General features: G+C 40.8%; 2 protein-coding genes across 9 annotated transcripts in view; one reads left to right on the forward strand and one right to left on the reverse strand.

The window, feature by feature from the left end:
* Positions 1-10,350, forward strand: part of eps8l3a (EPS8-like 3a) — a 48,898-nt gene extending 38,548 nt beyond the window's left edge. For all 3 annotated transcript variants that reach the window (XM_037532329.1, XM_037532327.1, XM_037532328.1), the window contains exon 20: positions 9,684-10,350. In XM_037532329.1, coding sequence (XP_037388226.1) covers positions 9,684-9,713 — 30 coding nt within the window. In that variant the 3' untranslated portion in view covers positions 9,714-10,350. The remainder of the gene's footprint in view (positions 1-9,683) is intronic.
* A 403-nt stretch (positions 10,351-10,753) lies between these two features.
* The window catches only part of LOC108416110 (AMP deaminase 2), a 60,124-nt gene continuing 47,703 nt past the window's right edge, over positions 10,754-23,174 (reverse strand). For all 6 annotated transcript variants that reach the window (XM_037532322.1, XM_037532325.1, XM_037532326.1 and 3 more), the window contains 5 exons: positions 20,097-20,260; positions 19,820-19,940; positions 19,515-19,688; positions 18,593-18,703; positions 10,754-16,975 (listed from right to left, as the gene is read on the reverse strand). In XM_037532322.1, the coding sequence (XP_037388219.1) occupies positions 16,760-16,975; positions 18,593-18,703; positions 19,515-19,688; positions 19,820-19,940; positions 20,097-20,260 (786 nt within the window). In that variant the 3' untranslated portion in view covers positions 10,754-16,759. The remainder of the gene's footprint in view (positions 16,976-18,592; positions 18,704-19,514; positions 19,689-19,819; positions 19,941-20,096; positions 20,261-23,174) is intronic.

The raw sequence follows: 23,174 nt of genomic DNA on the forward strand, positions 1-23,174 counted from the left end.
ACTCTAAATGTAGGTATTGTGATATAAACCGAGTCCGTTCTACAGTTTCTCATTAGACTGAATGAATAACCGACTCTAAATGTAGGTATTGTGATATAAACCGAGTCCGTTCTACAGTTTCTCATTAGACTGAATGAATAACCGACTCTAAATGTAGGTATTGTGATATAAACCGAGTCCGTTCTACAGTTTCTCATTAGACGGAATGAATAACCGACTCTAAATGTAGGTATTGTGATATAAACCGAGTCCGTTCTACAGTTTCTCATTAGACGGAATGAATAACCGACTCTAAATGTAGGTATTGTGATATAAACCGAGTCCGTTCTACAGTTTCTCATTAGACTGAATGAATAACCGACTCTAAATGTAGGTATTGTGATATAAACCGAGTCCGTTCTACAGTTTCTCATTAGACTGAATGAATAACCGACTCTAAATGTAGGTATTGTGATATAAACCGAGTCCGTTCTACAGTTTCTCATTAGACTGAATGAATAACCGACTCTAAATGTAGGTATTGTGATATAAACCGAGTCCGTTCTACAGTTTCTCATTAGACTGAATGAATAACCGACTCTAAATGTAGGTATTGTGATATAAACCGAGTCCGTTCTACAGTTTCTCATTAGACTGAATGAATAACCGACTCTAAATGTAGGTATTGTGATATAAACCGAGTCCGTTCTACAGTTTCTCATTAGACTGAATGAATAACCGACTCTAAATGTAGGTATTGTGATATAAACCGAGTCCGTTCTACAGTTTCTCATTAGACTGAATGAATAACCGACTCTAAATGTAGGTATTGTGATATAAACCGAGTCCGTTCTACAGTTTCTCATTAGACGGAATGAATAACCGACTCTAAATGTAGGTATTGTGATATAAACCGAGTCCGTTCTACAGTTTCTCATTAGACTGAATGAATAACCGACTCTAAATGTAGGTATTGTGATATAAACCGAGTCCGTTCTACAGTTTCTCATTAGACTGAATGAATAACCGACTCTAAATGTAGGTATTGTGATATAAACCGAGTCCGTTCTCCAGTTTCTCATTAGACTGAATGAATAACCGACTCTAAATGTAGGTATTGTGATATAAACCGAGTCCGTTCTACAGTTTCTCATTAGACTGAATGAATAACCGACTCTAAATGTAGGTATTGTGATATAAACCGAGTCCGTTCTACAGTTTCTCATTAGACTGAATGAATAACCGACTCTAAATGTAGGTATTGTGATATAAACCGAGTCCGTTCTACAGTTTCTCATTAGACTGAATGAATAACCGACTCTAAATGTAGGTATTGTGATATAAACCGAGTCCGTTCTACAGTTTCTCATTAGACTGAATGAATAACCGACTCTAAATGTAGGTATTGTGATATAAACCGAGTCCGTTCTACAGTTTCTCATTAGACTGAATGAATAACCGACTCTAAATGTAGGTATTGTGATATAAACCGAGTCTGTTCTACAGTTTCTCATTAGACTGAATGAATAACCGACTCTAAATGTAGGTATTGTGATATAAACCGAGTCTGTTCTACAGTTTCTCATTAGACTGAATGAATAACCGACTCTAAATACTCTAAATATAGGTATTGTGATATAAACCGAGTCTGTTCTACAGTTTCTCATTAGACGGAATGAATAACCGACTCTAAATGTAGGTATTGTGATATAAACCGAGTCTGTTCTACAGTTTCTCATTAGACGGAATGAATAACCGACTCTAAATGTAGGTATTGTGATATAAACCGAGTCCGTTCTACAGTTTCTCATTAGACTGAATGAATAACCGACTCTAAATGTAGGTATTGTGATATAAACCGAGTCTGTTCTACAGTTTCTCATTAGACTGAATGAATAACCGACTCTAAATGTAGGTATTGTGATATAAACCGAGTCTGTTCTACAGTTTCTCATTAGGCTTAATGAATAACCGACTCTAAATGTATGTATTGTGATATAAACCGAGTCCGTTCTACAGTTTCTCATTAGACTGAATGAATAACCGACTCTAAATGTAGGTATTGTGATATAAACCGAGTCTGTTCTACAGTTTCTCATTAGACTGAATGAATAACCGACTCTAAATGTAGGTATTGTGATATAAACCGAGTCTGTTCTACAGTTTCTCATTAGACTGAATGAATAACCGACTCTAAATGTAGGTATTGTGATATAAACCGAGTCCGTTCTACAGTTTCTCATTAGACTGAATGAATAACCGACTCTAAATGTAGGTATTGTGATATAAACCGAGTCCGTTCTACAGTTTCTCATTAGACTGAATGAATAACCGACTCTAAATGTAGGTATTGTGATATAAACCGAGTCCGTTCTACAGTTTCTCATTAGGACTGAATGAATAACCGACTCTAAATGTAGGTATTGTGATATAAACCGAGTCTGTTCTACAGTTTCTCATTAGACGGAATGAATAACCGACTCTAAATGTAGGTATTGTGATATAAACCGAGTCCGTTCTACAGTTTCTCATTAGACGGAATGAATAACCGACTCTAAATGTATGTATTGTGATATAAACCGAGTCCGTTCTACAGTTTCTCATTAGGCGGAATGAATAACCGACTCTAAATGTATGTATTGTGATATAAACCGAGTCCGTTCTACAGTTTCTCATTAGACTGAATGAATAACCGACTCTAAATGTAGGTATTGTGATATAAACCGAGTCTGTTCTACAGTTTCTCATTAGGACTGAATGAATAACCGACTCTAAATGTAGGTATTGTGATATAAACCGAGTCTGTTCTACAGTTTCTCATTAGACTGAATGAATAACCGACTCTAAATGTAGGTATTGTGATATAAACCGAGTCCGTTCTACAGTTTCTCATTAGACTGAATGAATAACCGGCTCTAAATGTTGGTATTGTGGTATAAACCGAGTCCGTTCTACAGTTTCTCATTAGACTGAATGAATAACCGACTCTAAATGTAGGTATTGTGATATAAACCGAGTCTGTTCTACAGTTTCTCATTAGACTGAATGAATAACCGACTCTAAATGTAGGTATTGTGATATAAACCGAGTCCGTTCTACAGTTTCTCATTAGACTGAATGAATAACCGGCTCTAAATGTAGGTATTGTGATATAAACCGAGTCTGTTCTACAGTTTCTCATTAGGCTGAATGAATAACCGACTCTAAATGTAGGTATTGTGATATAAACCGAGTCCGTTCTACAGTTTCTCATTAGACTGAATGAATAACCGACTCTAAATGTAGGTATTGTGATATAAAACGAGTCCGTTCTACAGTTTCTCATTAGACTGAATGAATAACCGACTCTAAATGTAGGTATTGTGATATAAACCGAGTCCGTTCTACAGTTTCTCATTAGGATGAATGAATAACCGACTCTAAATGTAGGTATTGTGATATAAACCGAGTCCGTTCTACAGTTTCTTATTAGACGGAATGAATAATCGACTCTAAATGTAGGTATTGTGATATAAACCGAGTCCGTTCTACAGTTTCTTATTAGACGGAATGAATAACCGACTCTAAATGTAGGTATTGTGATATAAACCGAGTCCGTTCTACAGTTTCTCATTAGACGGAATGAATAACCGACTCTAAATGTATGTATTGTGATATAAACCGAGTCCGTTCTACAGTTTCTCATTAGGCGGAATGAATAACCGACTCTAAATGTATGTATTGTGATATAAACCGAGTCCGTTCTACAGTTTCTCATTAGGCTGAATGAATAACCGACTCTAAATGTAGGTATTGTGATATAAACCGAGTCTGTTCTAAATTTTCTCATTAGGCTGAATGAATAACCGACTCTAAATGTAGGTATTGTGATATAAACCGAGTCTGTTCTACAGTTTCTCATTAGACTGAATGAATAACCGACTCTAAATGTAGGTATTGTGATATAAACCGAGTCCGTTCTACAGTTTCTCATTAGACTGAATGAATAACCGACTCTAAATGTAGGTATTGTGATATAAACCGAGTCCGTTCTACAGTTTCTCATTAGACTGAATGAATAACCGACTCTAAATGTAGGTATTGTGATATAAACCGAGTCTGTTCTACAGTTTCTCATTAGACTGAATGAATAACCGACTCTAAATGTAGGTATTGTGATATAAACCGAGTCTGTTCTACAGTTTCTCATTAGACGGAATGAATAACCGACTCTAAATGTAGGTATTGTGATATAAACCGAGTCTGTTCTACAGTTTCTCATTAGACTGAATGAATAACCGACTCTAAATGTAGGTATTGTGATATAAACCGAGTCCGTTCTACAGTTTCTCATTAGGACTGAATGAATAACCGACTCTAAATGTAGGTATTGTGATATAAACCGAGTCCGTTCTACTGTTTCTCATTAGGACTGAATGAATAACCGACTCTAATTGTAGGTATTGTGATATAAACCGAGTCCGTTCTACAGTTTCTCATTAGACTGAATGAATAACCGACTCTAAATGTAGGTATTGTGATATAAACCGAGTCCGTTCTACAGTTTCTCATTAGACGGAATGAATAACCGACTCTAAATGTATGTATTGTGATATAAACCGAGTCCGTTCTACAGTTTCTCATTAGGACTGAATGAATAACCGACTCTAAATGTAGGTATTGTGATATAAACCGAGTCCGTTCTACAGTTTCTCATTAGGACTGAATGAATAACCGACTCTAAATGTAGGTATTGTGATATAAACCGAGTCTGTTCTACAGTTTCTCATTAGGCTGAATGAATAACCGACTCTAAATGTAGGTATTGTGATATAAACCGAGTCTGTTCTACAGTTTCTCATTAGACTGAATGAATAACCGACTCTAAATGTAGGTATTGTGATATAAACCGAGTCCGTTCTCCAGTTTCTCATTAGACTGAATGAATAACCGGCTCTAAATGTAGGTATTGTGGTATAAACCGAGTCCGTTCTACAGTTTCTCATTAGACTGAATGAATAACCGGCTCTAAATGTTGGTATTGTGGTATAAACCGAGTCCGTTCTACAGTTTCTCATTAGACTGAATGAATAACCGACTCTAAATGTAGGTATTGTGATATAAACCGAGTCCGTTCTACAGTTTCTCATTAGACTGAATGAATAACCGACTCTAAATGTAGGTATTGTGATATAAACCGAGTCCGTTCTACAGTTTCTCATTAGACTGAATGAATAACCGACTCTAAATGTAGGTATTGTGATATAAACCGAGTCCGTTCTACAGTTTCTCATTAGACTGAATGAATAACCGACTCTAAATGTATGTATTGTGATATAAACCGAGTCCGTTCTACAGTTTCTCATTAGACTGAATGAATAACCGACTCTAAATGTAGGTATTGTGATATAAACCGATTCCGTTCTACAGTTTCTCATTAGGCTGAATGAATAACCGACTCTAAATGTAGGTATTGTGATATAAACCGAGTCTGTTCTACAGTTTCTCATTAGACTGAATGAATAACCGACTCTAAATGTAGGTATTGTGATATAAACCGAGTCCGTTCTACAGTTTCTCATTAGACTGAATGAATAACCGACTCTAAATGTTGGTATTGTGGTATAAACCGAGTCCGTTCTCCAGTTTCTCATTAGACTGAATGAATAACCGACTCTAAATGTAGGTATTGTGATATAAACCGAGTCCGTTCTACAGTTTCTCATTAGACTGAATGAATAACCGGCTCTAAATGTTGGTATTGTGGTATAAACCGAGTCCGTTCTACAGTTTCTCATTAGACTGAATGAATAACCGACTCTAAATGTAGGTATTGTGGTATAAACCGAGTCCGTTCTCCAGTTTCTCATTAGACTGAATGAATAACCGACTCTAAATGTTGGTATTGTGGTATAAACCGAGTCCGTTCTACAGTTTCTCATTAGACTGAATGAATAACCGACTCTAAATGTAGGTATTGTGATATAAACCGAGTCCGTTCTACAGTTTCTCATTAGACTGAATGAATAACCGACTCTACATGTAGGTATTGTGATATAAACCGAGTCCGTTCTACAGTTTCTCATTAGGCTGAATGAATAACCGACTCTAAATGTAGGTATTGTGATATAAACCGAGTCCGTTCTACAGTTTCTCATTAGGCTGAATGAATAACCGACTCTAAATGTAGGTATTGTGATATAAACCGAGTCCGTTCTACAGTTTCTCATTAGGCTGAATGAATAACCGACTCTAAATGTAGGTATTGTGATATAAACCGAGTCCGTTCTACAGTTTCTCATTAGGCTGAATGAATAACCGACTCTAAATGTAGGTATTGTGATATAAACCGATTCTGTTCTACAGTTTCTCATTAGGCTGAATGAATAACCGACTCTAAATGTAGGTATTGTGATATAAACCGATTCCGTTCTACAGTTTCTCATTAGGCTCAATGAATAACCGACTCTAAATGTAGGTATTGTGATATAAACCGATTCTGTTCTACAGTTTCTCATTAGACTGAATGAATAACCGACTCTAAATGTAGGTATTGTGATATAAACCGAGTCCGTTCTCCAGTTTCTCATTAGACTGAATGAATAACCGGCTCTAAATGTTGGTATTGTGGTATAAACCGAGTCCGTTCTACAGTTTCTCATTAGACTGAATGAATAACCGACTCTAAATGTAGGTATTGTGATATAAACCGAGTCCGTTCTACAGTTTCTCATTAGACTGAATGAATAACCGACTCTAAATGTAGGTATTGTGATATAAACCGAGTCCGTTCTACAGTTTCTCATTGGACTGAATGAATAACCGACTCTAAATGTAGGTATTGTGATATAAACCGAGTCCGTTCTACAGTTTCTCATTGGACTGAATGAATAACCGACTCTAATTGTAGGTATTGTGATATAAACCGAGGCCGTTCTACAGTTTCTCATTAGGCTGAATGAATAACCGACTCTAAATGTAGGTATTGTGATATAAACCGATTCCGTTCTACAGTTTCTCATTAGACGGAATGAATAACCGACTCTAAATGTATGTATTGTGATATAAACCGATTCCGTTCTACAGTTTCTCATTAGGCTGAATGAATAACCGACTCTAACTGTAGGTATTGTGATATAAACCGATTCCGTTCTACAGTTTCTCATTAGGCTGAATGAATAACCGACTCTAAATGTAGGTATTGTGATATAAACCGATTCTGTTCTACAGTTTCTCATTAGGCTGAATGAATAACCGACTCTAAATGTAGGTATTGTGATATAAACCGATTCTGTTCTACAGTTTCTCATTAGACTGAATGAATAACCGACTCTAAATGTAGGTATTGTGATATAAACCGAGTCCGTTCTCCAGTTTCTCATTAGACTGAATGAATAACCGGCTCTAAATGTTGGTATTGTGGTATAAACCGAGTCCGTTCTACAGTTTCTCATTAGACTGAATGAATAACCGGCTCTAAATGTTGGTATTGTGGTATAAACCGAGTCCGTTCTACAGTTTCTCATTAGACTGAATGAATAACCGACTCTAAATGTAGGTATTGTGATATAAACCGAGTCCGTTCTACAGTTTCTCATTAGACTGAATGAATAACCGACTCTAAATGTAGGTATTGTGATATAAACCGAGTCCGTTCTACAGTTTCTCATTAGACTGAATGAATAACCGACTCTAAATGTAGGTATTGTGATATAAACCGAGTCCGTTCTACAGTTTCTCATTAGGCTGAATGAATAACCGACTCTAAATGTATGTATTGTGATATAAACCGAGTCCGTTCTACAGTTTCTCATTAGACTGAATGAATAACCGACTCTAAATGTAGGTATTGTGATATAAACCGATTCCGTTCTACAGTTTCTCATTAGGCTGAATGAATAACCGACTCTAAATGTAGGTATTGTGATATAAACCGATTCTGTTCTACAGTTTCTCATTAGACTGAATGAATAACCGACTCTAAATGTAGGTATTGTGATATAAACCGAGTCCGTTCTCCAGTTTCTCATTAGACTGAATGAATAACCGGCTCTAAATGTTGGTATTGTGGTATAAACCGAGTCCGTTCTCCAGTTTCTCATTAGACTGAATGAATAACCGACTCTAAATGTAGGTATTGTGATATAAACCGAGTCCGTTCTACAGTTTCTCATTAGACTGAATGAATAACCGGCTCTAAATGTTGGTATTGTGGTATAAACCGAGTCCGTTCTACAGTTTCTCATTAGACTGAATGAATAACCGACTCTAAATGTAGGTATTGTGGTATAAACCGAGTCCATTCTCCAGTTTCTCATTAGACTGAATGAATAACCGACTCTAAATGTTGGTATTGTGGTATAAACCGAGTCCGTTCTACAGTTTCTCATTAGACTGAATGAATAACCGACTCTAAATGTAGGTATTGTGATATAAACCGAGTCCGTTCTACAGTTTCTCATTAGACTGAATGAATAACCGACTCTACATGTAGGTATTGTGATATAAACCGAGTCCGTTCTACAGTTTCTCATTAGGACTGAATGAATAACCGACTCTAAATGTAGGTATTGTGATATAAACCGAGTCCGTTCTACAGTTTCTCATTAGGCTGAATGAATAACCGACTCTAAATGTAGGTATTGTGATATAAACCGAGTCCGTTCTACAGTTTCTCATTAGGCTGAATGAATAACCGACTCTAAATGTAGGTATTGTGATATAAACCGAGTCCGTTCTACAGTTTCTCATTAGGCTGAATGAATAACCGACTCTAAATGTAGGTATTGTGATATAAACCGATTCTGTTCTACAGTTTCTCATTAGGCTGAATGAATAACCGACTCTAAATGTAGGTATTGTGATATAAACCGATTCCGTTCTACAGTTTCTCATTAGGCTCAATGAATAACCGACTCTAAATGTAGGTATTGTGATATAAACCGATTCTGTTCTACAGTTTCTCATTAGACTGAATGAATAACCGACTCTAAATGTAGGTATTGTGATATAAACCGAGTCCGTTCTCCAGTTTCTCATTAGACTGAATGAATAACCGGCTCTAAATGTTGGTATTGTGGTATAAACCGAGTCCGTTCTACAGTTTCTCATTAGACTGAATGAATAACCGACTCTAAATGTAGGTATTGTGATATAAACCGAGTCCGTTCTACAGTTTCTCATTAGACTGAATGAATAACCGACTCTAAATGTAGGTATTGTGATATAAACCGAGTCCGTTCTACAGTTTCTCATTAGACTGAATGAATAACCGGCTCTAAATGTAGGTATTGTGATATAAACCGAGTCTGTTCTACAGTTTCTCATTAGGCTGAATGAATAACCGACTCTAAATGTATGTATTGTGATATAAACCGAGTCCGTTCTACAGTTTCTCATTAGACTGAATGAATAACCGACTCTAAATGTAGGTATTGTGATATAAACCGATTCTGTTCTACAGTTTCTCATTAGGCTGAATGAATAACCGACTCTAAATGTAGGTATTGTGATATAAACCGATTCTGTTCTACAGTTTCTCATTAGACTGAATGAATAACCGACTCTAAATGTAGGTATTGTGATATAAACCGAGTCCGTTCTACAGTTTCTTATTAGGCTGAATGAATAACCGACTCTAAATGTAGGTATTGTGATATAAACCGAGTCCGTTCTACAGTTTCTCATTAGGCTGTATGAATAACCGACTGTAAATGTTTGTGTAGATGTCCAGAGAGGTCAGCCCGCTGGTCTGAGATGTGAGGAGACAGAGCCACAAAAGCATCCTGCAGTGCTGGGTTACCTGTGTGGATTGTGTCCAGTTGTGTCCAGGTGAGCTCAGGTAGAGCCGGACTGGATGCCCTGCAGGACTCAGCGGAGCCTCTTTAACACAGATGATGGATCAACCGGATAAACTAAAGCATCAAAACACTGCTACTCAGCAGATCTGCACAATGTTGTGTTTATTAATAATCTCATCACAGAAATCTATAATGTATAAATGAGCCTCTAACCAATCATAGTTATATCATAGAAATGATTTTGGATAATATAATGCAGATCTGGTCATTGATTGTAGAGCAAGTTGTGTAAATGAGTATCAGAACTGGGATATCAGTCACCATCCTCACAATACTGAGAGTGTCCATATCGTACAGCTCTAGTGTTGACTGAACCGTTCTGTATGATAAAATGACCTTTCTGAATAAGTCAGCATGTTAACCTGTGTTTATTTATAACCACTAGATTATGTAGTAACAATCAATACAGGAACAACAGTACATAGAATAACTGCTGTTTGAAGTTCTGGGATCTTCCAGAGCGTCAGATTTTATTTAGTACAAGTCAGCATGATTTCTTTGTCAGCAAACACTTAACATGTTAAATTAAAATCTCTTGGTTTCAGAGAAAGTCGGTTGGAATAACAGTAGATCCTGTTCAGACACTCCAGTTTGTCCTCTATCAGCTACAATAATGGTAGCTCCCACTTACAGATGCTCTGAATCGTCCTCTATCCGTTGGAATAACAGTAGATCCTGTTCAGACACTTTTATTTGTCCTCTACCTGTTGGAATAAACGTAGCTCCCATTTACCTACGTACTGACTTGCCCTGATGCTTCTTTTTTATCTTTACTTGTCGGAATAACAGTAGATCATGTTTACCTATGCACCACTTTGCCCTCTGTTGTACTAACAGTAGCTAAGACTCTAAACTCTTAGCTGTTATATATCAATAAACCCTTGTGTTTATACAGTGCGCAGCATTTCAGGTTTGGATCAACTCTACAGACAAGATGATGATACTTTCATGCTTTATTTGATCTCAGTACAAGTGAGCATTTCTATTCATCAGGCCATCGAACGTCAGCATCAATCGGCCACAAGGGCTGCGACATGATGTTCAAATCAAAAACATTTAAAGGAAACAAAACAGTCATTAAAAACTTACTGATCTAAATAAAACTTCAGAACTGTGGAGAATTTAACAATAACAAATGTAAATCATGTACAAGATTTCAACCAAACTAAATTAAAAGCAGAGGCAGAAAAGCGACTCATATGATCCTGTGTGGAAATGTAAACTATGCTGTAGAGGTTTGGAATCTTTAGGAAAGGTGACTTGTACTTTCAGAGAAATCAGAATAAAATAACAGTGATAGAAATATTAAACAGAGTTTCCCACATTACTGTCATCATTTAAAATGTATGAATATGGAAAACATAAAAAATTAATGTAAAATCAGAAATTCCACCACATTCAATAAACATTCACATTCTGACAGATCGGCCTGTGCGTCTTACTGAATAAACACGGAAGAAAAGAATCCAAATCAAACTTTCCATGAACGGAACTCAGACTGTGTGTCAGTGATGGGTGAGTAACTTCATATAAAGTGTTTCTCTACCTGCTAAAAAAATACTCTTTATTTTAAAGGAAACCTTCATACAAAATCATGTTTCCATATGGGGGGGGGGGGGGGGGGGGGTTCACACTTTACAACACACACACACACACACACACACACACACACCTGCAGCAGGTGTGTTTAATCGGAATTCCTCAGTTGAACAGTCCAGTCCTCACAGAGCAAATCCGTTCCGCATTTCTCTTCTAGGCCACTTCCTCAAAAGTCTGAGTCAGCTAACCAACACTAGAGTCTAAAATCCTCAGCCTAGACCTTAAAACCTAGAGCCTAAAGTCCTTAGACCCTAAAATCTACAGGCTAAAGTTTACAGCTAGACACTGAAATCTAGAGCCTGAAATCCACAGCCTACACCTTGAAATACAGAGCCTAGGATTTATACTATAGTCCAAAGAATCTAAAGTCTACACTATAGACCAAATAATCTACACTATAGACCAAAGAATCTAGAGTATAGTCTATACTATAGTCCAAAAAATCTAAAGTCTACACTATAGACCAAAGAATCTAAAGTCTACACTACAGACCAAAGAATCTAGAGTATAAAGTCTACACTATAGACCAAAGAATCTAAAGTCTACACTATAGACCAAATAATCTACATTATATTCTACATTATAGACCAAAGAATCTAGAGTATAGTCTATACTATAGATCAAATAATCTAAAGTCTACACTATAGACCAAATAATCTAAAGTCTACACTATAGACCAAATAATCTAAAGTCTACACTATAGACCAAAGAATCTAGAGTCTAAACTATAGACCAAAGAATCTAAAGTCTACACTATAGACCAAAGAATCTACACTATAGACCAAAGAATCTAGAGTATAAAGTCTATACTATAGACCAAAGAATCTAAAGTCTACACTATAGACCAAATAATCTACACTATAGACCAAAGAATCTAGAGTATAAAGTCTACACTATAGACCAAAGAATCTAAAGTCTACACTATAGACCAAAGAATCTTAAGTCTACACTATAGACCAAAGAATCTACAGTATAGTCTACACTATAGACCAAAGAATCTAGAGTATAGTCTATACTATATACCAAAGAATCTAAAGTCTACACTATAGACCAAATAATCTAGAGTATAGTCTACACTACAGACCAAATAATCTAGAGTATAGTCTATACTATAGACCAAAGAATCTACAGTATAGTCTACACTATAGACCAAAGAATCTAGAGTATAGTCTACACTACAGACCAAAGAATCTAGAGTATAGTCTATACTATAGACCGAAGAATCTAAAGTCTACACTATAGACCAAATAATCTAGAGTATAGTCTATACTATAGACCAAAGAATCTAGAGTATAAAGTCTACTATAGACCAAAGAATCAAGTGTCTAACGTTTACACCTTAGAGTGTGGACTCTCAGAAGGGGACAATTACACAGAGATGAAGTAGACTTTCACTCTATACCTAATATTCCCTACAGTCTAGAGTCTACAACCTGAACCCTACAGCCTTCACCCTCAATCATACACCTTAAAGCCTACAGCCTTCACCCTCAATCATACACCTTAAAGCCTACAGCCTTCACCCTCAATCATACACCTTAAACCATACAGCCTTTACCCTCAATCATACACCTTAAACCCTACAGCCTTCACCCTCAATCATACACCTTAAAGCCTACAGCCTTCACCCTCAATCATACACCTTAAAGCCTACAGCCTTCACCCTCAATCATACACCTTAAACCATACAGCCTTTACCCTCAATCATACACCTTAAACCCTACAGCCTTCACCCTCAATCATACACCTTAAAGCCTACAGCCTTCACCCTCAATCATACACCTTAAACCATACAGCCTTTACCCTCAATCATACACCTTAAACCCTACAGCCTTCACCCTCAATCATACACCTTAAAGCCTACAGCCTTCACCCTCAATCATACACCTTAAAGCCTACAGCCTTCACCCTCAATCATACACCTTAAACCATACAGCCTTTACCCTCAATCATACACCTTAAACCCTACAGCCTTCACCCTCAATCATACACCTTAAACCCTACAGCCTTCACCCTCAATCATACACCTTAAAGCCTACAGCCTTCACCCTCAATCATACACCTTAAACCATACAGCCTTTACCCTCAATCATACACCTTAAACCCTACAGCCTTCACCCTCAATCATACACCTTAAAGCCTACAGCCTTCACCCTCAATCATACACCTTAAACCATACAGCCTTCACCCTCAATCATACACCTTAAAGCCTACAGCCTTCACCCTCAATCATACACCTTAAAGCCTACAGCCTTCACCCTCAATCATACACCTTAAAGCCTACAGCCTTCACCCTCAATCATACACCTTAAACCATACAGCCTTTACCCTCAATCATACACCTTAAAGCCTACATCCTTCACCCTCAATCATACACCTTAAACCCTACAGCCTTCACCCTCAATCATACACCTTAAACCATACAGCCTTCACCCTCAATCATACACCTTAAAGCCTACAGCCTTCACCCTCAATCATACACCTTAAACCCTACAGCCTTCACCCTCAATCATACACCTTAAACCATACAGCCTTCACCCTCAATCATACACCTTAAACCATACAGCCTTCACCCTCAATCATACACCTTAAAGCCTACAGCCTTCACCCTCAATCATACACCTTAAAGCCTACAGCCTTCACCCTCAATCATACACCTTAAACCATACAGCCTTCACCCTCAATCATACACCTTAAAGCCTACAGCCTTCACCCTCAATCATACACCTTAAACCCTACAGCCTTCACCCTCAATCATACACCTTAAACCATACAGCCTTCACCCTCAATCATACACCTTAAACCCTATACCCTTCACCCTCAATCATACACCTTAAACCCTATACCCTTCACCCTAAAGACCTTACAGCCTAGAAGCTACACCCTATGCCACAGATGCTACATCCTGCACCACAAAAGCATTCCCTCTGGAGCCTGCCCTCTAGACCCTTGAGCCTAAACCCACCCCCTCTGGAGTTGTGCTGCTGTGTCACCTCACTAGTGGCTGCACAAATAAACCTCGACACTCAGATTAGCGGCTGTGCTCACAGTCATGGTGTAAAACACACAGACAGTGCAGTCAGACTGTGTGTGACACAGAAACGTGAGGCAGACATGTCTTCACATTTGGAGTCAGTTGTAAACAGTGTTTTTGTTTGTTTGTCCCTGCTACTAGTAAACAAAAACAACAATTATTCTAAAGTAATAATAAGGATGTTGGTGATTTTGGGAGTCATGCTTCAGATCACACAGTACTAGAGGACACTGACAGATTTCTTCATGCAGAAGCAGGACCGTCCCGCAATACAACACAAACAGCCCAGTGTCATGGTATTAAAGCGATAGTTCAGCTGAAGATTAACCTCATTTTCCCACCTCACCCCGAATGTAGTTGATCAGCCGGAACGTGTTCGGCCACTGAACTTATATTCTTTAGTTTTAGCTCTGGAGCTATGAGGATAATGAAGCTAACAAGTAATGGACGCTCATATTCCACCAATTAGCACCAAAGCCTAAATTGTCAGACTCTGTGGTATCAACACTATGACTCTAAAATCTAGATTATAATCTTTAAAACGTTAGCTTGGTGCTAACTGGTGAGATGTAATCTTTAAGGTGTTAGCTTGGTGCTAATTGGTGGGGTATAATCTTTAAGGTGTTAGCTTGGTGCTAATTGGTGGGGTATAATCTTTAAGGTGTTAGCTTGGTGCTAACTGGTGTGATGTAATCTTAAAGGTGTTAGCTTGGTGCTAACTGGTGTGATGTAATCTTTAAGGTGTTAGCTTGGTGCTAACTGGTGGGGTATAATCTTTAAGGTGTTAGCTTGGTGCTAATTGGTGGGGTATAATCTTTAAGGTGTTAGCTTGGTGCTAACTGGTGAGATGTAATCTTTAAGGTGTTAGCTTGGTGCTAACTGGTGAGATGTAATCTTTAAGGTGTTAGCTTGGTGCTAACTGGTGAGATGTAATCTTAAAGGTGTTAGCTTGGTGCTAACTGGTGGGGTATAATCTTTAAGGCGTTAGCTTGGTGCTAATTGGTGGGGTATAATCTTTAAGGTGTTAGCTTGGTGCTAATTGGTGGGGTATAATCTTTAAGGTGTTAGCTTGGTGCTAACTGGTGAAATGTCATCTTTAAGGTGTTAGCTTGGTGCTAATTGGTGGGGTATAATCTTTAAGGTGTTAGCTTGGTGCTAACTGGTGGGGTATAATCTTTAAGGCGTTAGCTTGGTGCTAATTGGTGGGGTATAATCTTTAAGGTGTTAGCTTGGTGCTAACTGGTGAGATGTAATCTTTAAGGTGTTAGCTTGGTGCTAATTGGTGGGGTATAATCTTTAAGGTGTTAGCTTGGTGCTAATTGGTGGGGTATAATCTTTAAGGTGTTAGCTTGGTGCTAACTGGTGAGATGTAATCTTTAAGGTGTTATCTTGGTGCTAATTGGTGGGGTATAATCTTTAAGGTGTTAGCTTGGTGCTAATTGGTGGGGTATAATCTTTAAGGTGTTAGCTTGGTGCTAACTGGTGAGATGTAATCTTTAAGGTGTTAGCTTGGTGCTAATTGGTGGGGTATAATCTTTAAGGTGTTAGCTTGGTGCTAACTGGTGAGATGTAATCTTTAAGGTGTTATCTTGGTGCTAACTGGTGAGATGTAATCTTTAAGGTGTTAGCTTGGTGCTAATTGGTGGGGTATAATCTTTAAGGTATTAGCTTGGTGCTAACTGGTGAGATGTAATCTTTAAGGTGTTAGCTTGGTGCTAACTGGTGAGATGTAATCTTTAAGGTGTTAGCTTGGTGCTAATTGGTGGGGTATAATCTTTAAGGTGTTAGCATGGTGCTAATTGATGGGGTATAATCTTTAAGGTGTTAGCTTGGTGCTAACTGGTGAGATGTAATCTTTAAGGTGTTAGCTTGGTGCTAACTGGTGTGATGTAATCTTTAAGGTGTTAGCTTGGTGCTAATTGGTGGGGTATAATCTTTAAGGTGTTAGCTTGGTGCTAACTGGTGAGATGTAATCTTTAAGGTGTTAGCTTGGTGCTAACTGGTGAGATGTAATCTTTAAGGTGTTAGCTTGGTGCTAACTGGTGTGATGTAATCTTTAAGGTGTTAGCTTGGTGCTAACTGGTGTGATGTAATCTTTAAGGTGTTAGCTTGGTGCTAACTGGCAGGTGTTAAGCCAAACTTTCGCTTTCCAGCTACACCCCCACCCCCTCACTGCATGACCCGCCACCCTCTCCCTGTCACTCAGGGGGAGAGAGGAAACTCAGAGCATGCCGGCAGGACAGAGGCACCTGCAGTGATCCGTGGCGTTTGTGGAGAAGGCGTGAGGCGAATTAGTGGAGAGCTGTGGTCAGCGTGTGGAGGTCAGAGGGTTCATGGAGAGTGGAGCATCCTCCTGAATGCTCTCCAGGCCCTGAGTCTGGACAGCATGCGTTATCAGCTGCAGCTCCTCACACAGCGTCTCATGTCTGAAGGCCACGCGGATGTCTGGCACGTTCGTACGACGGATATCGTTTCCTTCCGGACCCTCATGAGTGTAACTCGGACCCAGCCAGTAACTCTTTACCTGAGAAAGAGAGAGAAAGATATATAATATTTTATATATAAGGTGACTGTGCTGAGTGACTACTGAGTAAGGTGACTGAGCTGAGTGAGGTGACTGTGCTGAGTGAGGTGACTGCTGAGTGAGGTGACTGTGCTGAGTGACTACTGAGTAAAGTGACTGTGCTGAGTGAGGTGGCTCTGCTGAGTAAAGTGACTGTGCTGAGTGAGGTGGCTCTGCTGAGTAAGGTGACTGAGCTGAGGGAGGTGGCTCTGCTGAGTAAGGTGACTGAGCTGAGTGAGGTGGTTCTGCTGAGTGAGGTGACTGTGCTGAGTGAGGTGACTGTGCTGAGTGTGGTGGTTCTGCTGAGTGAGGCGAGTGCTGAGTGAGGTGGTTCTGCTGAGTGAGGCGAGTGTGCTGAGTGAGGTGGTTCTGCTGAGTAACGTGACTGCTGAGTGACTGTCCTGAGTGAGGTGACTGCTGTGTGAAGTGGCTGTGCTGAGTGACTGTACTGAGTGAGTTGACTATGCTGAGTGAAGCGACTGTACTGAGTGAGGTGACTGCGCTGAGTGACTGTGCAGAGTGAGGTGACTGTCCTGAGTGAAGCGACTGTACTGAGTGAGGTGACTGCGCTGAGTGACTGCGCTGAGTGAAGCGACTGTACTGAGTGAGGTGACTGTGCTGACTGACTGTGCTGAGTGAGGTGACTGTCCTGAGTGAGGTGGTTCTGCTGATTGAGGCCACTGTGCTGAGTGAAGTGGCTGGCTGAGTGACTGTGATGAGTGAAGCGACTGTACTGAGTGAGGCGACTGTACTGAGTGAGGCGACTGTACTGAGTGAAGTGGCTGGCTGAGTGAGGTGACTGTCCTGAGTGAGGTGGTTCTGCTGAGTGAGGCCACTGTGCTGAGTGAAGTGGCTGGCTGAGTGACTGTACTGAGTGAAGCGACTGTACTGAGTGAAGCGACTGTACTGAGTGAGGCGACTGTCCTGAGTGAAGTGGTTCTGCTGAGTGAGTTGACTGTGCTGAGTGAAGCGACTGTACTGAGTGAAGTGGCTGGCTGAGTGAAGTGACTGTACTGAGTGAGGCGACTGTACTGAGTGAAGCGACTGTGCTGAGTGAGGCGACTGTACTGAGTGAAGAGGCGACTGTGCTGAGTGAGGCGACTGTGCTGAGTGAAGCGACTGTACTGAGTGAGGCGACTACTGAGTGAGGCGACTGTACTGAGTGAAGCGACTGTACTGAGTGAAGCGACTGTGCTGAGTGAGGCGACTGTACTGAGTGAAGAGGCGACTGTGCTGAGTGAAGCGACTGTACTGAGTGAGGCGACTACTGAGTGAGGCGACTGTACTGAGTGAAGCGACTGTACTGAGTGAAGCGACTGTGCTGAGTGAGGCGACTGTACTGAGTGAAGAGGCGACTGTGCTGAGTGAGGCGACTGTGCTGAGTGAAGCGACTGTACTGAGTGAAGAGGCGACTGTGCTGAGTGAGGCGACTGTACTGAGTCAGGTGCTTGCAAAACAGATACACAGACGTATTGATTATTAATCCCTGAGAGAGAAGCTGGGTGTTTCAGCAGCACAAGGACCCGACACTGCGGTCACATCTTACATTTACACATCGTGTGTGTGTGTGTTTGATACCTTGTGTGAGAAACCACTCATGAGCACGCTGTTCCTCGCTAATTCACACATATCACACGAGCTGAGCTTCCACACCTGAGTGGCGATACTGTACTCCTCCATCAGGGGCTCCTACACACACACACACACACACACATATATATACATATCTATACAGACACATAAAATATATACACACATCACATATCACAGTGGTTGAGAACCCATCTATGCTTCACTTATGTTCTGAAGTCGAGCACAGAGAAGAACATGATGACTTCAGTAGGACTGAGTTTAGTTCAGTATCTATTCCAGAATATCAGCTCCTCCCTTAATCGCCTCAGCATTAACTCCAGATCAGAAAACAGCATCACACAAACATCCTAACTAGACTAAACCTCCTAAATCCTGTCCTAACTTTAGGATCCCCAAAAGGGTCCTAACTTCTGTTTAAGGTCCATTTCTGCTGCTCTAATATAAAGCATAACAAAATCTCGATAACTAGCATAATAACATTAATATTCATTTTGTAGAACTGTTCACGTGTGAGAGTGAAGTTCTGATGTAAGTTAAATCTCCAAAGACATGTTCTCCACTGTGAGCACATCCACTGCTGTACTGGACGGCCATGCGCACAAATGATTAGTGTTTAATTTGATTAGTTTGATTATTTTGATGATGGCTTTGGTTAATTCACCACTGATCACATATTTTTTGGGTTGCTATTCCATTAAGCCTTAATTTACAGACTCCAACCAGATACGAGTTTGATTGTACAGACACACCGAAGACGAAACCACAAGAAAGCGGACAGTCACTCCTCTACAGTCAGATCTGACCGTAAGCGACTTTGATAAATATATTTAGTAGTTAAATCAAATGTCTTAAATTGGGGCTCAGAAACGTCCAGTCTGCCCGTCTGCACTACGTTAACCAGAGTTACCTTGGTAAAGTGGAACTGCAGTGGGTCATCAGTGGACAGCGACACCATGAGGCCGCGGGAGAGATACTCCGGCAGAGGGTTTCTATGGTAACTGAGGAACAGGCTGTTGTTGCTGAGTGGAGACATGGCGATACCGACTTGGGCGAGATAGTATAGGTACTGCAGCACAGGAGCCTGGAGAACACAGACAGACAGACAGACAGAGAGAGAGACAGAGACAGAGAGACAGAAACAGACAGACAGATATTAATCTCTGCTAACAGAGCTCATCGTCAGAAATGAAGCTGAGCGCTACGTGTGCGTACCTTCCTCAGCATCAGTCCGTGTGAGATGTTGGCTGACAGCATGAATCCAGACACCAGGTGGTGAATAGGCCCAGCCTCCCCACAGTGAGGTCGCAGCACAAAGGTGTGGAAGCCCCGCCTCCTGCAAACAGACGTTCCACCCAAAAACAGAACTTCACAGCACGTTCCTCACTAAGCAGGCAGTTTAGAGGAGTTTAGTCAACATTAGCAGAGTTTCAGTAGAGCAGCTTCCTGCGGCCTTTTCAACCCGTTTTACGGAAACCCAGCCAGTGTGTACCTGCGCAGGTGGTTGAGGACAGTCATGTTAGCGTAGGTGTAGTACAGGTAGTAGGAGTACGGTGGATTGTCCTCCTCGGTCCAGTTCTCCGGCAGAGGGCTGTCCAGATTAAACACATGATGCTCCGGCTTCGATTCATCATCCACGCTGTCAAAGCCCACCACCTACACACACATACACACACACACACACACACACACACACACACACACACAGACAGAGTATTAATGTCCATAAAGGGTTCTCCAGTTTAAGAACCGTGTCACATCTGAACTGTACACTCAAAAGTCAAAAAGATGGTTCTATATAGCATAAAAAGTTCTATATAATTTCAAAAAGGGTTCTTCTATTGTTACAATGTCAAGCTTGTAACTGTAGAACCCTTTTGGTGCTATATAGAACGGTTTTCAAAACGTTGCTGTATAGAACCATATACAGCACATTCTCTATTGATCTGAAGAACCTTTTCATGACACAAAGAACAATTCAATCATGCAATCATGTATGTGTGAGTGTGCGTGTGTCTATATCTTTTCTTCTTCTTTCGGCTGCTCCCTTTAGGGGTCACCACAGCGGATCATCTGCCTCCATCTTGCCCTATCCACTGCCTCCTCTACTTTCACACCAACCATCTCCATGTCCACCTTCACTACATCCATAAACCTTCTCTGAGGTCTACCTCTTCTCCTTCTACCCGGCAGCTCCATCTCCAACATTCTTTGCCCAATATATCCACTATTCCTCCTCAACACATGTCCAAACCATCTCAACCTGGCCTCTCTGGCTTTATCTCCAAACTGCTCCACCTTCACTGTCCCTCTGATCTGCTCATTTCTAATCTTGTCCATCCTTGTCACTCCCAATGAAAATCTCAGCATCTTCATCTCCGCCACCTCCAGCTCAGCCTCCTGTCTTTTAGACAGAGCCACAGTCTCCAAACCAAACATCATAGCAGGACGCACTGCTGTCTTGTAGACCTTCCCTTTCACTCTTGCTGCTATCCTTCTGTCACACATCAGCTCTGACACCCGTCTCCACCCACTCCATCCTGCCTGCACCCTCTTCTTCACCTCTTTTCTACACTGTCCATTGCTCTGGATAGTTGACCCAAGATATTTGAAGTCATCCACCTTTACGACCTCTACTCCTTGCATCTTCACCTTTCCACCTGCCTCCCTCTCATTCACACACATGTATTCCGTCTTATCTCTACTGACCTTCATTCGTCTCCTCTCCAGTGCAAACCTCCACCTCTCCAGATTCTCTTCCACCTGCTCTCTACTCTCAACACAGATTACAATGTCATCTGCAAACATCATGGTCCATGGAGCCTCCTGCCTGACCTCATCTGTCAACCTTTCTATCACCATTGCAAACAAGAAGGGGCTCAAAGCTGATCCCTGATGTAACCCCACCTTCACCTTGAAACCATCTGTCACTCCAACTGCACACCTCACCACTGTCTCACTATCCTCATACATGTCCTGCACCACCCTAACATACTTTTCAGCTACACCTGACTTCCTCATACAGTACCACAGTTCTTCTCTTGGCACCCTATCATCTGCCTTCTCTAGATCCACAAAGACACAATGCAGCTCCTTCTGACCTTCTCTGTACTTCTCTACCAACACTCTCAATGCAAAAACTGCATCTGTGGTGCTCTTTCTGGGCATGAAACCAAACTGCTGCTCATTGATCTGAACCTCTCGCCTTAGCCTTGCTTCAACAACTCTTTCCCATACCTTCATGGTGTGGCTCATCAACTTTATACCTCTGTAGTTACTGCAGCTCTGCACATCACCCTTGTTCTTAAAAATGGGGACCAGTGCACTGCTTCTCCACTCATCAGGCATCCTCTCACTCTCCAGGATTCTGTTAAACAACCTGGTTAAAAAGTCCACTGCCTTCTCTCCTAAACATCTCCATACCTCCACAGGTCTGTCATCTGGACCAACTGCCTTTCCATTCTTCATCCTTTTTAAAGCTGCCCTCACTTCCACCTTACTAAATCTCTGCACTTCCTGATCCACTGTCTCTCCCCCCATTGTCCTCCTCTCTCTCTCGTTTTCCTCATTCATTAGTTCTTCAAAGTACTCCTTCCATCTACTCATCACTCTCTGTTCACTCACTAGTACATTTCCCTCTCTATCCTTTATCAGCCTAACCTGCTGTGCATCCTTTCCATCTCTATCTCTCTGTTTAGCCAAACGATACAAGTCCTTTACTCCTTCTTTACTGTCCAGCCTCTCATACAGCTCATCACAGGCCTGAGCCTTTGCCACCATTCTTTTCGCTATGCGACTAGCCTCACAGCACTCCTGACTACTTCCTTCATCTCTCTGGTTATCCCACTTTTTCTTAGCTGTCTTCTTCTTCTGAATACTCTCCTGGACTTCCTCATTCCACCACCAACTTTCCTAGTCTTCTTTCCTCTGACCAGACGAAACACCCAACACATTCTTGCCAGTTTCTCTCACCACCTCAGCTGTAGTTTCCCAGTCCTCAGGTAGCTCTTCACTGCCCCCAAGGGCCTGTTGCAATTTTTCCCTGAACTGCCTGCAACCATCCTCCTCCTTCAGCTTCCACCATCTAATCTTTGGCTCTGTCTTCACTCTCTTCCTCTTCTTTGTTTCTAACCTCAGTCTACAGACAACCACCCTATGCTGCCTTGCTACACTTTCCCCTGGTACCACTTTACAATCTCCAATCTCCTTTAGGTGGCATCTCCTGCTAAGGATATAATCCACCTGTGTGCACCTCCCTCCACTCTTGTATGTCACCCTGTGTTCTTCCCTCTTCTGAAAATACGTGTTCACCACAGCCATTTCCATTCTCTCTGCAAAATCTACAACCATCTGACCTTCTGCATTTCTGTCTTTCACACCATACATACCCAGCACCTCTTCATCCCCTCTGTTCCCTTCACCAACATGTCCACTGAATTCTGCACCAATCACCAATCTCTCCTCTCTAGGGACACCATCTACCACTCCATCCATCTTACTCCAAAATTCCTCTTTCTCCTCTAACTGACAACCAACCTGTGGTGCCTATGAACTGACCACATTCAAAATC

This window comes from Pygocentrus nattereri, chromosome 21, assembly GCF_015220715.1.
Source record: "Pygocentrus nattereri isolate fPygNat1 chromosome 21, fPygNat1.pri, whole genome shotgun sequence".
NCBI classification, from domain to species: Eukaryota; Metazoa; Chordata; class Actinopteri; order Characiformes; family Serrasalmidae; genus Pygocentrus; species Pygocentrus nattereri.